The sequence below is a fragment of the Balaenoptera borealis genome (genome assembly GCF_965194805.1).
Source record: "Balaenoptera borealis genome assembly, chromosome: 14".
Taxonomy (NCBI): domain Eukaryota; kingdom Metazoa; phylum Chordata; class Mammalia; order Artiodactyla; family Balaenopteridae; genus Balaenoptera; species Balaenoptera borealis.
The window spans coordinates 89,390,600-89,407,835 of record NC_138875.1 but is presented as its reverse complement, the minus strand read 5'-3'; the positions used below and the strand labels follow the sequence as shown (position 1 = coordinate 89,407,835).

General features: G+C 46.5%; 1 protein-coding gene and 1 pseudogene across 2 annotated transcripts in view; both read left to right on the top strand.

Moving 5' to 3' along the window:
- The window catches only part of LOC309610394 (cytochrome c oxidase subunit 6A1, mitochondrial pseudogene), a 571,916-nt pseudogene that overhangs the window by 70,082 nt on the left and 484,598 nt on the right, over window positions 1–17,236 (top strand). The gene's annotated exons all lie outside the window — the stretch shown is intronic.
- The window catches only part of TMEM132D (transmembrane protein 132D), a 679,902-nt gene continuing 665,283 nt past the window's right edge, over window positions 2,618–17,236 (top strand). The window contains exon 1 of the mRNA XM_082353214.1: window positions 2,618–3,108. Coding sequence (XP_082209340.1) covers window positions 3,030–3,108 — 79 coding nt within the window. The 5' untranslated portion in view covers window positions 2,618–3,029. The remainder of the gene's footprint in view (window positions 3,109–17,236) is intronic.

The window sequence follows — 17,236 nt, the reverse complement described above, 5'->3', positions numbered from 1 at the left end:
GCAGATTTCTCACAATTAATTTGAGAGAGACAAGGCAGGCACTTCGGATGGGAAGTGGTCCCAGAGGCCTGGGACACAGCTAAAGAGCTGGCAGGCCTCAGCCTTCTTTTCCAAGTCTTCCTAAGGCACTGCTTCTCCCAGGATTAGTTGTGCTAATTACCCAAAGAAGATTAGATGTATTAGCTAGAACAGCATTCTGGAGCGTGAGTAGCCATGCTTACATCTTATTTTAGCCACTGATCGGGTATCTGGAGTTGCAGCTTCCCCCAAAAGCTTCCACACCAAAGAGCAGAAAAAACTTTGTAAGCCAACTGTGTATAATGGGGAAATGGTTTAACATGGAATCTGTCAGCCACCTTTAGTCCTGAGGATGCAGATAGAGAAAATCTTTTGTAATGACATACCACCTCCCCCCAATAAAAGGTATCTAGTGACTGCAATTCTGGAAAAGAATATCTCAATTTGATTTAGAATATATAAAATGATTGTTTTTAGTAAAGAATAGGGATCATTAGTTCCTAGTCAATAAAGCGGAAAAATGTTTTAAAATAGACTCAGTTTCACATTGAAACTGACTCTGGCAAGCTAGAGTTGGCATTTTGTGCAGTTTACTGTTTCTGCCACCAAGAGGCCAGGTGAAGGTGTGTCGGGGACTAAGCCTCCGTTTCCCTTTCACTGAGGTGGGAGGGATAGTGGACTAGACCAGTGGTCCTTGGATGGAAAGCATCAGCATCACCTGGCAATTGTTAGGAATGCAGAATCTTGAGTACCACCTGGACCTGATGAATGGGGGGGCGGGTCTCAATGTCCCAGGTGATGTCAAAACTTACTCAAGTTTCAGAAGCACTGAAATGTATAATCTCTTAGGTTCTTCGCTGCACAAATTCTTCAGAATTTTTATAGGAGAGAGATGCAAAGAGAAAAGGCAGAAAGTTTAAGAAATAAAGGAAAGAAAAACAGGACAGACACTCAGAAAATTAAACATAGAATAAAGTAGAAGCACATATCGTCACCAGGAGTGAAACCCAGACAGACAATCTTTTGAAACTTTGAAAGCTAAACACTCTTTTTTAAATTAATTTATTTTTATATTTTTATTCTTGGCTGTGTTGGGTCTTCGTTTCTGTGCGAGGGCTTTCTCCAGTTGCGGCAAGCGGGGGCCACTCTTCATCGCGGTGCGCGGGCCTCTCACTGTCGCGGCCTCTCTTGTTGCGGAGCACAGGCTCCAGACGCGCAGGCTCAGTAGTTGTGGCCCACGGGCCTAGTTGCTCCTCGGCATGTGGGATCTTCCCAGACCAGGGCCCGAACCCGTGTCCCCTGCATTGGCAGGCAGATTCTCAGCCACTGCGCCACCAGGGAAGTCCAACACTCTTAAAGTGTTGGTATATTTTGCAACCACCGGCATCTAGACTAAAACATCTGTGGCTCCCTTGGCCGGATGATGATGACCTATTTTTACCTACTGAGGTAAATTCACCTCATTTAACTTGGTTGTTGTTGGTTTGCAGTATTCTTTAAATATCCAAAACGCTTTCCCTCGCTCTGATTTCTGATCTGGTTAATTCAAAGGCTCACGTGGGTAAGTCCTTGGGCTAAAATCATACGCTGATGCTTTGTGGCCTTGGTTTCCGGGGTGTCTTAATTAGGGATTCAGGAAGGATAAATGAAGAACTTCTCTCTTATCTTCTCAAGGCCGCGTTGGCCCTTAATGGACCCATTCCCAGCTCCAAATGGGCCAGCGGGGAGTCAGGACGGGATTCTTTTAGGATCACTGACTTGGTGGTCATTCCAGGATAGGGGTGGGGTCAGCATGACCTTCAGGACACCTGGCAAGTCAGAGGTCCTCCTACCCAGAGACTGAGGTGCGGGGATGAGGGCCTCTACAGGCATCTTTGTATTCACTGGCAGGCGGAGAGCCTTAGAAACCCCCAGGCTGTAGGACTTGCCCTTAGCTTGAGGTCTGAAGAGCGAGAGAAGGCCTTCCTGACACCTGTTGGGAGAGCGGGCCACTCCCTCCCGCCTCCTCCGAGCGGGCGGAACCCACCCGGTCCTCGCCCGCCTCCCAGGCGCCCCCCTCCCCCTCGCGCGCGCAGGGCGGGGTGGCCGGGAGGGTGGGTGAGGGGCAGACCCGGGGAGGTGGGATTGGCTGTGCGGATTGGGGCTCGCGGCTGTCACTCCGAAAGGGTGGGGCTTCTTTAAAAAAGACTAATTTTTAAGGCAGACCCCTCGCCCGCACGGGGCTCCGTGGCGCGCACGTCCGTGCCGGAGGCGGGCTCGGCGGAGCGTGGGCGGCGCGCGGGCGGCGAGGTTCCCGGGCCTGCGGGTCCTCCTCCGCGCGCGGGTGGCGCACCTCCCTCCGGCGCCAGGGGCAGCCCCGCGTCCCCGCAGCCGGCCGTGCGCGCCGCGCGCCTAGGGCCCCTCGAGCCAGAGCCGGGGCCGGGGCCGGGGCCGGGCCGGAGTGGGCGGCGCGGGCAGCGGCTGCGCCCCGCCAAACTTTGGGCGCCGGCGCGCGCCCCGGCGGGATGGGGGTTGTGCGTCCGGGCGCTCCGCGCCGCTCCGGGCGCCCGGCCACTCGGCCGGAGGTCCCCGCGCCGCCTCCGCCCCGGACGCCGCCGCCCCGCCGCCCCGCCGTCGCCCGCTAGCCCACCCGGAGCCGCCCGCCCCGCGTCCCCGCGCTCCCGGAGGCGCCCTTTGGGGGCCACCTGGGGGCCAGTCCTCGCTGGGTAAACGGAAAGGAACAAATCCGCCTGGATGAAAGTAAAAATATCCTGGTGGGGGTGAAAGGGAGGTGGGGTTTGCCTGCGCGCGCGCTGGACTCGGGAGAGCAACTCCGGAGCGGCGCGCGGTGCCGCCTCCCGCAGGCCATGGACGGGCGGGAGGAGGACGCAGGGCGCCGCGGCCGCTCGCGCCCCTAGCCCGGCGCTCCCTCGCCCTCCCGGCCCGTTCCGGCCCTCCGAGCGCTTGGCGACTTTGTCTTCACCGCCCAGACGGCGCCCGGGAGCCGCAGGTCTGCGCTCCGGGTCTCCGGGATGTGCGCGTCTACGATGGGAACGCTGTGGCACCATTGGTCCCCCGTGCTCGTCAGCCTGGCCGCCCTCTTCTCCAAAGGTAAGGGGACGCCGCCGCCGCCTGGGACCCCGGGACGAACTTTGCTAGGAGTGAGTGTGTGGGAGGGCGTGCATGGATGGGGGCGGCCGGCAGAGTGGGTGTGGGTGTGCGTGTGTGCGTGTACACGCGCGCGCGTGCGGCGGCCGAGGTCCTGCCCGCTGCCCCTTTGTAGCAGGTGCCTCCCCGGAAAGACTGGGGTTGGAGGCCCTGAGTGAGACCGCCGGGGGCGGAAAAATAGTCTCGTTCACCCGACCGCGTGTTCCACTCTGGGAGGGGGCCGTGGAGAACCTTGAAAGGAGAGGTGGGCACTGGGAGGGCTGAGCAAGATGTCAGAGGAAGGGACTGAAGGGACCTCCTGGAAAGGTTCTGGAATTTGGGCTTGACTTTTCCTACTGGCACGGACCCGTGAGGAAATCATGCCGGAGCACGCCTCTGTATGGGCGTGCTGTCGCGTGCGTCGTGGGCTCCGGTGCCTGTGGCATGGGGCTAGCTCCGGAGAGGTGGCCCTGCGTTTCTCTAAGAGAGGCTTCTCTCTCCCTTTGCCTTCTGTGGCTGTTTGTCCGGTGGCAGCATCCGTGCAGGTTGGACGCGGAGTTTAAACCCTGCTTGTCACCTGCGTTATCCCAGCACAGCCCCTGACTTGCAGCTGTGAGGAAGGCGGGGATTCCGCATCTGCTTGCCTCCTCATCTGTCTCCATCCCAGTCTGTCATTGGCACAGCAAGTTTGGAAGCTCAGGACACGAATTCCTTGAAGGGAAATTATTCGATTCACACCGGAGGTTGTAGAAAGGACCAGCCATTCTTTTTCCTTACTGATCAGGTCTCTATATTTGTGTGGGCCCCACAGGGGCCTCTTTCCTACAGAGAAATGTATAAGGAGCAAAGCGGAGCAGCTTAGCGGTCTCCCATGTGTGTCCCCAAATCCCTGTAAACAGAGTTGTTTTTTCCTGAGAAGATTTTCGAGATGAGATCTCTCTCAGAAACTTCAAAGCCAATTATCATGCACAGACCCTTTTTAATTACAGGAATTTTCTGTTCTCTGAGCTCTTCAGGCATCACTGAGGTTACATTGCTTTAGATCTGACAATAGCCGGCTTTTGTGCTGGTGTGATGTAGGAAGAGGGTGACCTATGCCCACCCTGCTTGGCTGTCTTTTCAAGTGTGGTCATAATGGGCTCACGTCTCCTAATTATGAGTTAGAACAATTCTGAGGACCAGCGCCTCGGGGATTTGTGATGTGTGCAAGAAACGGAAGAAAAGCTCGATGAATTCAGTGAATCCACCCCCGGCAGACGTGAGGTTAAAAAACCCCAGATCCACAGCAACAGCAGCCCAGCAGACTTGCCTGTGGCTACGAGGCATGTTTTTTATTGGTTGTCGCTTGGTTTGATAATAGGAATAGACTTCTCTGTTTTTATGCCGCAATAACAAGGTTTTATTAAGGTACAGAATAGCTTTGTAAATATGACCTAACTATTATGTTTCCTCGGTTAGGTACACACATAGTTCTGTTACTGATTCCTTTATTAGACTGAGCAGGGTTGAAGAGAACTGTATTTCCCCTGATAGTTCGGAACTTTTCAAGTGGAGACACTGAAAATGTCCTTAACATGAGGAACTCTGATGTGGAGGTCTTGGCTTGTGGAAGGATGCTGTAAGCCCAGCCTATGACATAGTTTGAGTTTCACAGCCCTGAAACCTTCCAGTTGTAGAAAATTTCCTGGTGCAGATATGAATTCTAAATATATGGACCATTCAGTTCTTTTTCCCATATGTTCACATCACTTTCCCCTCTCAGATCCTCCGACTACCTGAAAGTTCTAAAAAAGCTTGAAATCCAGGATGGACTGTATTTAAGAGAATTTTAATTAGAAGGAAACATATGCATAGACACACACCATCCAAAGTGCCTAATTTGTCTGGGTCTGATGGAAGGGTGGAGATTATTACCAAATATTAAAGATGTGTTTAAGCATATTTTTATATTTACTGCATTGCCTGAGTTCTTTCCAAAGATGAAAACTTTAAGGAACAGATGTGCACATTTTCATTACCAGGCTAACGTCTTTGAACCCATATGTTTAAATTTTATGAGCAAGAAGTGATTGGTCATAGAGCAACCTCATAGATCTCTTGAAAATCAAATAAAAATAAAGTTTCATCGCTTGCAGTTCTATCCCTTGGGACCTGGGAACTCTATTATGAAACAAAAAGTTTTTACCAGCACTGTTGTGCAGTCCCAGCCTTTCCTGGAGAATAGCCTTATACTAAATTGTCAGAGAGTTTGTGTTTTATGTTTAGAGTCTAGTCTTCCTGGGGAACCTGATGCAGATTACAGCTGTGCCAGCTTGCAGATGTGTTTTAACATGTTGCTATTCGCTTCATGGGGGAGGGGGGCAGGGCATGGAAAGTAAAGGGGCCCAAAGACAAATTAATGAGACTAGAGATGGGCAAAGAGCCAGGCAGATTTTCAGTACAAAGTCAGGAAGGTGGCACCACGTAGGCTGCTTGTGATGACCCTGACCTGCATCCCCCAGAGTTACGTTCTCTTGGAAATGCCGTTGAGAAGCAGACACTCAGAGGTCTGGGATCCCGGCAGAGGAGCTGCTGCGGTGATGGACCCCCGTCCCTGGGCCGTGTTCGGCACGTGCTCTGCCTGCATCCCGTGGCAGAGTGCAGCCAGCCTCCTGGGCAGTGGCTTCGTGAGGGCACCTTCGCTCAGAGTGTTTCCGCCTTGATAGCGTCCCTCTTAGGTCAGAAGTGAGGCATCTGGATGACTGAGCATCACCTCTTATTTAGGAAATATCCCCCCACAGCTCTGGCCTGGGAGGAGCTTTGGTTTACAGCGACGCCTCGTCCGGGCTCTCAGGGGAGGAAGAAGTATCCAGGAGGGAGTGCGTTGGGGTGTGTGAGAGAGAGAGAGAGATAGGGAGAGAGAGAAAGACAAAGACAGAGACAGAGACACAGAGAGAGACAGACTGAACTTTACTGCTTACATTTAAACACTCAAAATTAAAAGGAGAGGAAATGGGGAGACCAAGAAGTTTCATTTCTCTTGAATTAAAAAGTTAGGTACTGAATATGATCTTATAAAAAAATACTTATGGGCATAGGAATTTAGAATTCTAAGTATTAAGATCTGTTTAATTTAGTTCAACTCTGAAAGCCAAGAAAAAATGAAAAACAAGACAAAAACTCCAAGAATACCCTATTGCGGAAGCTTATACTACCCTGCATTTTAAATTCATCTATCCATTTATCCATTCACCCATTTATTCAACCAGTCTTTAGCCATCTATCCATGTATACATCCATGTGTCCTTCCATGCGTCCATCCGTCCATCCCTTCATTTGTATATCCATCTATCCATCCATTCCTTCATCCATAAATCCATAAAATTTGATGATTCAACAAATACTAAAGGCCACAGGTTTTGAGTGAGCATGGAATTCTGCAAGAGCTCTTTGCCGGTGTTCTGAGGACACAGGGTTAGGAAGGTACTAAAGTGTCGCTCGATTCAGGATAGTTCACTGCCAGACATTCCTCTAGCTTGTAAAGTGCACACACCGTCCACGGTTTTAAGTCACGGGCTCAAGACCCACCAGTTCGGTGTTCAGTTCCCTCTTCCTTTCCTCTCCTGGTTTTCTTGGTCCCCTCTCCTTCCTTATTTTATCGCAATAACTGCTTTTGGAGCACCAACTGTATACCCCACGCCATGCTGGCCATAGGATTACAGTAGTGAGAAAAACCCACACGGATACGGTTACTGTTCTGCCAGAACTGGTAGTTTATAGAGGAGATAGAGAAAGATGTTAATTACATAAAAATGTAATTATACGTTGTATAAAAATGTTATGTAAAGGAATGTAGACTTTCAACTGCGATGTGCTAGAGGGACAGGGCAAGCATCTCTGAGCGCAGGTGTGCTGGCATTGGACTTAGAGCCTCTGAGGGATGGGTTGGTGTTTACAGGGAGGGGGCATGTGAGTGGGAGGGTGCAGACACGTACGGGGACTCCAGAGGACCAGTGTGGCCGGGAGAGAGAGCCGTGGAGCTTGTGGTACTGCATGAAAGGACAGGGTGGGAAGTGAACTAGAGATGGGCAGCGGTCAGGTAGGGTGTGGGGGTATCCGTGGCACGTCCTGTTTCACCTGGACCAGCACCAGTTGCCCATGGCATCCTGGTGAGGCTAGTAATAGCAGCCTCTTTCACTCTCAGAATGGTCCAGGCGGGGGATGAATTCTGGGGTCGCCCCTTCCCAGGCACTGCTGAGGAGTAGAAGGAGGGTATGGATGGATTTTAATCAGAGGGTCCATAAATTTCCTGTGGCTGCCTTAACACATGACCGCAAACATGGTGACTTAAAACAGCAGAACTTCATTCTCACGTAGTTCTGGAGGCCAGTAGTCCAAAATCAGTGTCCCTGGGCCCAAATCAAGGTGTTGGCAGGAGACTTTTAGGGGAGAATCGTGCCAGCGCCTCATGGTTGCCGGCGGTCTTTACCTTCTGGCAACATCACTTCAAGGTAGTGTCTTCCCATCTCTCTTGGGTCTGTCCTCATGGCTCCTTCTCTTCTGTGTCTAAAACCTCCCGTCACCTCCCTCTTATGTAAGGATTCACGTGGTTGCGTTTAGGGACCACCGGAATAATCCGGACCATCTCCCGTCTTACGTTAATCACACCTGCAAAGACCCCTCTCCCCCTCTCTTCCCCCAAATAAGGTGACATTCACAGGTTCAAGGGATTTGGGCGCAGATATCTTTTGGTGAGGGTGGGGAGGCACTTTTCAACCTTCTACGGGGTTGACACATTCTAAAACCATTTTCTGTCTCCTCTCCTAAATTTTAAGTACCTCTAGAGGCGGCCTCTGTATTTTTCTCCCTTTGATTTCTCTTCAGTATTGAGTTTAGTGCTTTGGACCCTGCAAGGGCTCAATAAATTTTTAAGTATCCTTAAGACTGTAGACTATTGCTGAAAGAAACTTTGCACAGCAGTAAAATGGTTTGATGCTGTTTCTTCCCCCCCCCCCCCCAGTAGTTCAAAGTGTTGCAGGAAATACTTTTGTCGATAATAATAACAGCGAATTTTAAAGTAATTTAAAATTGTATGCCAGGCACTGCACTGAGTGATTGCTGAAAGTGTTTTTTGTGAATTTGCAGATAAACCCAATGGGTTAGATTTTATTCACCCCATTTTATAGATGCAGAAATGGAAACTCAGAGAAGTAACTTGTCCAAGCTCTTACAACTAAAGTGTCACAGTCTGAATTCCGATGCCTCAGCCCACACCGTTAACCGTTTTACATTCTGCTCGTGATTATGTATAATAACTAAAAATGAATCCATTTGTCAGGCAAAAATTACATGTGGGGCCTGACGTGCTGAAGTTTGAGTGCAGAGGGGTGTCCGTGGAGTTTCAGCTCTGAGCCTTGGATGTGGCTCATTGTTTGTTGAAGGAATGAATAAGTGAATGCCCTGTTTCTTAATTTTCCCAGCCTTCATTTTTCCAGCAGCAATCGGGAATGATACCTAAAAGGAACTAAAACATGGATTTTAATCCCAAGGCTGTTACAGAGGTGGAGGGGGTGACCTGATGATGTGAAATTGTGTGGTTGTCTCCTAGGCCAGAGTGCTGAATAGTCTTCGGCTGTGCTCTCGGAATCCCAGCATCCCATCATTCATCCGCTTCGCTAACACGCGTGGGCCCTGGGGGAGGGGAGACTGACGTGACCTCTGTTTCACTGGGACTGAAAGTCTGGGTAGCTTTTTAGTAAAATTGTAAAGAACGAAGAAGAAGCATGTAGCATGAAGGCAGACAAATATTTTCCCTGTTTCCAAAAGGAGAATGTTGGGTTCTGTGAACATATGGATTGGTGAGTTTGACTTCTGATGCCAGACAACAAGCTTGAATGAATTACGGGGAGAATATTGTGGAGGTGCCAGCAGAAGTGAGTGGTGATCACAGGAATCCAGCGTGGATTTGTCGTGACATGAGACCAAAGACTCAGGATATTCCTGTATCACTTTCGTCATTTATTTTTTAAAATCTACTTTAAAAAAAATCTAGGAAGAATTAAGAGGATCACCCAGCAACCTGAAGCCAGGGTCGTCTTCACTTAAATGTCAGTTTTAAGAGTCCCTTTTATTTATTTTTTTAATTAATTTTTTCGGTCAACTTTTTAATTTATTTTTTTTTCAAGATTTGGCTTCTTTTTAGATTTTATTTATTAATATTTTAAGTGTCGGAGTACTGATTTTTTTAAAAATTTATTATTTTTTTAATTGAAGTATAGTTGGTTTACAATGTTATGCCAATCCCTGCTGTACAGCAAAGTGACTCAGTTATACACATATAGACATTCTTTATTTTATATTCTTTTCCATTATGATTTATCACAGGATACTGAATATAGTTCCCTGTGCTATACAGTAGTGAGACCTTGTTGTTTGTCTGTTTTATATGTAGTAGTTTGTATCTGCTAACCCCAAGTTCCTAATTTATCCCTCCCCCCTCCCCCTTGGCAACCGCAATTCTGTTCTCTATGTCTGTGAGTCTGTTTCTGTTTCATAGATAGCTTCATTTGTGCCATATTTTAGATTCCACATATAAGTGATATCATATGGTATTTGTCTTTCTTTTTCTGACTTACTTCACTTAGTATGATAATCTCTAGTTGCATCCACGTTACTGCAAATGGCATTATTTCATTCTTTTTTATGGCTGAGTAATATTCCATTGTATATATGTACCACATGTTCTTTATTCATCTGTCGATGGACATTTAGGTTGTTTCCATGTCTTGGCTATTGTGAATAGTGCTACAATGAACACAGGGGTGCATGTATCTTTTTGAATTATAGTTTTGTCCAGGTATATGCCCAGGAGTGGAATTGCTGGGTTATATGGTAATTCTATTTTTATTTTTCTGAGGAACCTCCACACTGTTTTTCATAGTGGCTGCACCAACTTACATTCCCACCAACAGTGTAGGAGGGTTCAAAGGGTCCCTTTTATACAGACCTATCACCCAAGATGTCTGTCTCATCAACTTCCAGAAATTAAGAATCTGTAGGGGGGGCTTCCCCGGTGGCACAGTGGTTGAGAATCTGCCTGCCAATGCAGGGACACGGGTTTGAGCCCTGGTCTGGGAAGATCCCACATGCCGCGGAGCAGCTGGGCACGTGAGCCACTATTACTGAGCCTGCACGTCTGGAGCCTGTGCTCCGCAACAAGAGAGGCCGCGATAGTGAGAGGCCCGTGCACTGCGATGAAGAGTGGCCCCTGCTTGCCACAACTAGAGAAAGCCCTCGCACAGACACGAAGACCCAACACAGCCATAAAAAAAAAAAAAAAAAAAAAAAGAATCTATAGGGGAGGAATGCCCTTGAACTTAAAGTAAAAAGATTTGTGACATATATTCAAGAAGAGATTAAGTACATATTGTCATGACAGGACAGCAGTAACCAAGGTTAAGAAATATATTTGAAACAGTTGAAAGGGAATAAAAATTTTCTCTCTCTCTTTCTCTGAACTAAAGCCTAGAAATGAGATTTCGATATACATTTGAAAAGACAGGCAGTCACAAAGAGTTTTTAGCCGTTAGTGACATTGGTTATTTTCCTCATGTGAAAAATAGTATCTTTTTATGTTTATGGGAGAATCGCTGAGCAGACTCACTAAGTAAAGAAGGTGGCAGGCAGACTTCACTTTTGTTGTTGTTTTTGTTTGTATGTTTGGTCGGGAAAGCCATGTTGGTAGGTGGGGAGATGCTTAAGTTATAATATAACTCGCTGAGGTTCTCAAGGTTCTGGACACAATCTCTTAGGACTTTGTGGCAGGAAAAGATTTTGATATCAGAGTCGATGTTGATGTCGCCAGTTCTCTGCCTGCCCTTAATCCTCATCAGCCTCTAAGTCTCATCTCTTTAGCAGGTGAAACATGGCAACCACTGTCTCTTGCTACAGCAGAAAGCCCAGGACAGAAAAGCCAGGTTCCTGACTTTAGATTTCCAGCAAAAGACAAAAGATTTGGAAAAACATATGTTCATGGGCATGTGTTTTCTTGGCACACCCTCTCCTTCTTCACCTCAGTAAATATTTTTTCACGGGGGGAGAGGGAAGGAGGATTTAGAGGTTAGCTCAGGTGCCAGAGTGCTTTTGAGATGCTCTGTGTCACTTCACTCCAAGGATGAGTTAGAGCAATATAAGTTAGGTTTTCTAAATATATTTGGAGATTCATAGAGGAAGAGAACCTGCTGTAAAAAGCAGAAGGCATGTTTGTGTGCAGTGATTGGGCAGTGAGCTCCAGCGAGGTGCTGAGAGTGGCAGAATATTTTCCAGATCAGCCGAGGAAGCTGGAGCAGACATGGCGGAAGGAAGCCCAATCAGCCTGAGGAGGCCTTGAGGTCAGGATCACGGAGGCCTCTCTGTGGTCTGCCTGGACTGACCGCAGGAGACCGGATGCCACTTGGACCAATGACAAAGTCTGTCGTTGAAGTGAACCCTCCTGGTTGTCGTGGGCACTTTGAATCTTTCAGAACTTACACGTGATCTCTGTAATAATTGGAGGCGGGGGATATTGTTTGGCAACTGGGTGAAATGGGGAATCCAAATAGAAACGAAGTTCCATCCCATGAAAAGGAAGACACGTGTGTTTCTTGCTCTCTGAAGCTGGGGACCGAGTTTGCATTCACTCCAGCACCCTTGTCAACACCCTGGGCAAACATGCCTGGGTGGCACTGAGCCTTGGTGGTTCGTGGGTGCCTGATGGTGTCTGATGGCCGGTGTCGACCTTGAGCACGGTCTGCAGGCTCTCGTCCCAGGACCGCATCCCAGCCCTTCCATGGTGGGCGTCTGTATCAGAGACTGGCTGTGACAACAGATGGAATGCTCTTTCCTTAGAGGAGCAGGTTCACAAGAGAGCGAGGAATGCTGTGTGGCAGAATTGCTCTGGGAAGGGTCTGAAGTTAGAACAGCCCAACACTTGAGACAAGTGAGTAGTGCAACCGCTGAACTTGGGGCCGTAAATGCCAGCTGCGGAAGGACAGCGGCCAGGAGCTTGAGAGGGACACGCGCAAAGACAGAGTGGAGGGATATTTAAGGACTTCATCAGATGAATTGGGAGATTGTGATTGACACATATACACTGATATGTATAAAGTAGACAACTAATAAGAACCTGCTGTGTAAAAAATAAATATAATTAAAAAAACAAACAAAAAAACCTTTCTTTCCCAAGTTCCTTTCCTAAGAAATACTTCTCAGGCCTTAGTACCAGGAAAAAAAAAAAAAAAAAGCTGTGTTTATCCTGAGAAAGAGTTTACACTTTATCCTATGAACACCGTGAATTTTCTAAGTGAATTTCCAAGTGTCTGTCTTTGCTTGAACTCCTAGGAGTCTCTGAGCCAACTTTGCTATTTATAAGTCTAGGAATTTAAGAGACACATCTTGTGACTCAGCTTCATCCTTGGCTTTATTTTATTTTCCTTCTTCTGTCTCTCTTGTCTGCTTCCTTACTTACTTCTTCTATCCCAGTGCATTTATTTTTTGTAAGCTACTTCAAAGTAATCCTGACATGAGGGAGAGGTAAAAATAAATAATCTCACTACCCGAAGATGACTGCCTCAGCAGTTTGATGTCTTTCATTCTAGTTGTTTTTCTATGAATTTTTAAAGTAGTTGTGTTCACACTGTCTCTGGGACACTAATTGGTTTTTGACTTTTTTGAGTTCATAATGTTTATATAAGCATTTCCTCATGTTTTAAAAATGTATCAGGGATATATTTTTAATGTCTGCGCCATAGCTGAAAATTTTCAGCTCTTGTTGCACAGTTATATAATTTATAGCTTTCTGCTATTATGAGGAAATAATTATCTTTGTGCATAATTTTTGCTTTGAGTTACTTTCTTAAAGAGAGTCGCAGTTATTTAATTACTAGGCCAAAGGGTATGGGTAGAGCTTTTGTTGACAAGCTCTTTTCCAGACAGGCTTACCTTTTTGTACAGGTGTTAGCGATACGTGAAAACATCTGTTTTGTTGAACCTTGATGCCCTTAGCGATGGCACTGTGGGTGTCTGCTGTACCCCACAATCTTTGCGGAGTGCCTTGGTGGCCCCGAAAAGTATTCAAAACGTGTCATGGAGAGAGTCACATCGAGGATGTGGCTTCTAAGGCCCCGAAGCTGTGTTCCTCCAAGTGTGGTCCAGGGCCCTGCAATGCTTTGCCTCTTGAAGGCTGTGCAGTTGGAGCGGGTGAGGTCATACAGTCTGAGGCCAGGGGGAAGATGCAGAATTGCTTACAGCGGGTGCTCCTGGGGGTGTTATGTGAAGAGGACTCCGGTCAACAGATAACGTGGAGGTAAAGAGCCTGCAGCTTCAAGGTTATGAGGGAAAATGAAAATGCATTTAGAAATTCAGTGAGAAGGATGTGATTTAGTTACCTGGGAAGATGAAATCTCTCCAGGACATGCTGTTTGGGAAACACTGTTATAGAACAGAATCAAAACAACAGGTGGACATTTAAACCTGAAATCTGGGACTTCCCTGGTGGCACAGTGGTTAAGAATCTGCCTGCCAATGCAGGGGACATGGGATTGAGCCCTGGTCCGGGAAGATCCCACATGCTGTGGAGCAACTAAGCCCATGAGCCACAACTACTGAGCCTGCGCTCTAGAGCCTGTGGGCCACAACTACTGGAGCCCGTGCACCGCAACTACTGAGCCTGTGCTCTAGAGCCCACGTGCCACAACTAATGAAGCCTGTGCGCCACAACTACTGAGCCTGCACTCTAGAGCCCACAAGCCACAACTGCTGAAGCCACGGATTGGATGGGAGAATTCTGCCTGAGTTGGATTTATTTAAGGAAATACTTTCTAGTGATGAATAACTAGACATATTTTGGGTGCAGGTACAAAACCAAAAATCTAAAATTGCCTAAGGGATACATTAGTGAGGATGGGCTAGTATGATGGGTAAGCTCTGTTGTAATATACACACACACACACACACACACACACACATATATATAAAACATACATACATACATTACACACACATATATGTAATATATAGATGAGTAAAAACCCATGTCTCTGTGGCTTAATTTGACAAAGGTTTATTTCTTGTTTGGTTAGAGTCTGGTTGACCCTCTTCGACTTTGTAGTTATGCCATTTTGAACACATGACAGTAGGGGATGAGAGGACTTAGGGGATTACGTGGGATGTATTTAAAGTCCACATTTGGAAATGGCTTCATTGTACCCACATCCCATTGACCAGCATTAGAAACAGGGCCTCCGTCTAACTGCAGGGAGGACTGGGAAATGTAGAGGAGAATGTATTGGGCTGGCCCAAAAGTTCATTCGGGTGTAACTTTTTGGCTGACCCAATATTTGCTTGGTAAACATTAACAGTCTCTTGGGGGTGATTGACATCAGGCAAGGCTTGATCCAGGTGCTCATGTGATGCCAAAGGGACCTAGACTCTCTTTGCTTCTCTTTAACTGTATTGGTTCTGTTCTAATGCACACTGTCCTTCATTTAAGCAAGATGCTTCCCCAGCTCAGAATTACACCTCTTCACCCTAAATTCAGTAAATAGAGCGTATCTCTCAACAGTTCCATCAAAGTTCTGGACCTGCCTCTTAAAGGTCCACATTGCTCTGTGAGTCTTCTGAATCAGTGACTGAGCACAGAAGGACGGGATAGGTGCAGCCTGATTGGCTCAAGTTTAGCCAATAAGCTCCCCTTTGGAGCCTGGAGTAGGAACCCACCTAGACCACCCGATAAGAAAATGAGAGGCAGTTTATGCAAAATAATTCAGAATACTTTTACCAAAAGTGGAGAGATGGATGCTGGAGGCTTGATATAAATAGCAATATTCCACTCTCAGTGTCATTTTCATTTCCACCCTAATATGAAAATATTCACATATGTAGCCTTAAAGAGAATTTTGTATTCTTGCCCAGACGACAACTCCCAGTATAGAATTGTCCCCTCTCAGAGAAGTTACATTATCCTTTGATGTTTGTTTAAATGCACTGTATGCTTTTGTTTGAATGATTGTAATTTTTCAGAGTCCTTAATTAGATGTAAAAACTATGCACAATGGAAATTACTGTTGTGAATAAATATTTGCATTATGGGCTGTTAAAAGCAAACATCAAAACACACAATTGCTTGTTTTACAAGCATTCAATATTTTGAAATGTGAGATCAGTGAAACAACTGAGAATTCTATTGAAAGGGAGAAAGAACAGCTTAAATAATATTATTTACATTTTCAAGGGAACTGTGTCAACAAAAGGAGGGAAAACAGTGATTTTGGTGTACAGAAGTGTAAAAGCAGCTCACCATTGAGTTCTGACTTTTCCCTTTAATTTCTACATATCTGGTCCTCATAAATCAAGTGTTCTGCTGAATTCCTTAATTAGGCAATACACATTAGTGAGTTGGGTTTTGCCTGTACTTCAGATAAATGTAACCTTAAAACAATGTGGAAGAACAGTTTCCAGGATATTCTGGTATTATAGATAATCTAATATTTACATTTTGGGAAGGACCAAAGCTTGCAGTGTACATTTGTGCCAAATGTCACCTTTTAACTATCCTAAAGTAATTTCTCCAGAATTATTTTGGATGTGGTAAAGAGATTTTTGATAGGGAAAGGACATTTATACTATTTTTTAATGATTGGAATTTAAAAGTAAGCCTCGTGATTCTAAAGGATGCAAAGCAAATAAAGCAGTAGGGTGCCATATGCCTTCAACTGATAAGGAAGAAAAAAATGTTTATTGAATTATAGTTGATTTACAATGTTGTGTTAGTTTCAGGTGTACAGCAAAGTGATTCAATTATACATATATATGTAAATATATAAATACATATTATTTTATTACATTCTCTTCCATTATACGTTATTACAAGAATCTTTTTTAAGAAAGACTTTTTTAGTTGTGGTCAAAAGTCACATAATATAAAACATACTATTTTAACCATATTTAACTGTACAGTTCAGTGGCACTAAATAAGTACATTCACATTGTTGTGCAACTCTCACCGTCATCCACCTGAATTTTTTTTTTTTTTTTTGTCTGCATTGGGTGTTCGTTGCTGTGCGTGGGCTTTCTCTAGTTGCAGAGAGCAGGGGCTACTCTTCCTTGCGGAGCACGGGCTCTAGGTGTGTGGGCTCGTAGTTGTGGCTCACGGGTTCAGCATTTGTGGCTCGTGGGCTCTAGAGCACATGCTCAGTAGTTGTGGCTCACGGACTTAGTTGCTCCGTGGCATGTGGGATCTTCCCGGACCAGGGCTCGAACCCGTGTCCCCTGCATTGGCAGGAGGATTCTTAACCACTGCGCCACCAGGGAAGTCCCCAAATTTTTCACCTTCCTAAACTGAAGTTCTGTCCCCATTAAACACTGACTCCCTATTCCCCATCCCCACCCCTCGTGCCCCTCCCCCCCCCCTTCTGGCATCTACCAATGTACTTGTTTGGCTATTCTAGGTACCTCGTATAAGTGGAATCAAACAGAATCAAACAGTATTTGTCTGCACCTACTGTGTATTCGAATGCATTTTTAAGGTTAACTTAAAGATATTGAATATCTTTTTTAAGTTATTTATTTTATCTACATTTCACACTTTTTATTTATTCATTCATTCATTCATTCATTCATTCATTTATTTATGGCTGTGTTGGGTCTTCGTTTCTGCGCAAGGGCTTTCTCCAGTTGCGGCGAGTGGGGGCCACTCTTCATCGCGGTGCGCGGGCCTCTCACTGTCGTGGCCTCTCTTGTTGCGGAGCACAGGCTCCAGACGCGCAGGCTCAGTAATTGTGGCTCACGGGCCCAGCCGCTCCATGGCATGTGGCATCCTCCCAGACCAGGGCTCGAACCCGTGTCCCCTGCATTGGCAGGCAGGCTCCCAACCACTGCGCCACCAGGGAAGCCCTGAATATCTTTTTTAAAAGCCTTCGGATTTCTTCCTGTAGTTGGATGTCAGGGGTGTGGCTTTTGATTGACAGATGGTGTCAGGTGGTACACGTGGCCTGTAAATACGTTCTCTGTGGCTTTCGCGGTGAATGTCTTGTCATTATTTTTGAGATCAGCAGATTTTCCTAAGAGCCTGGATTTT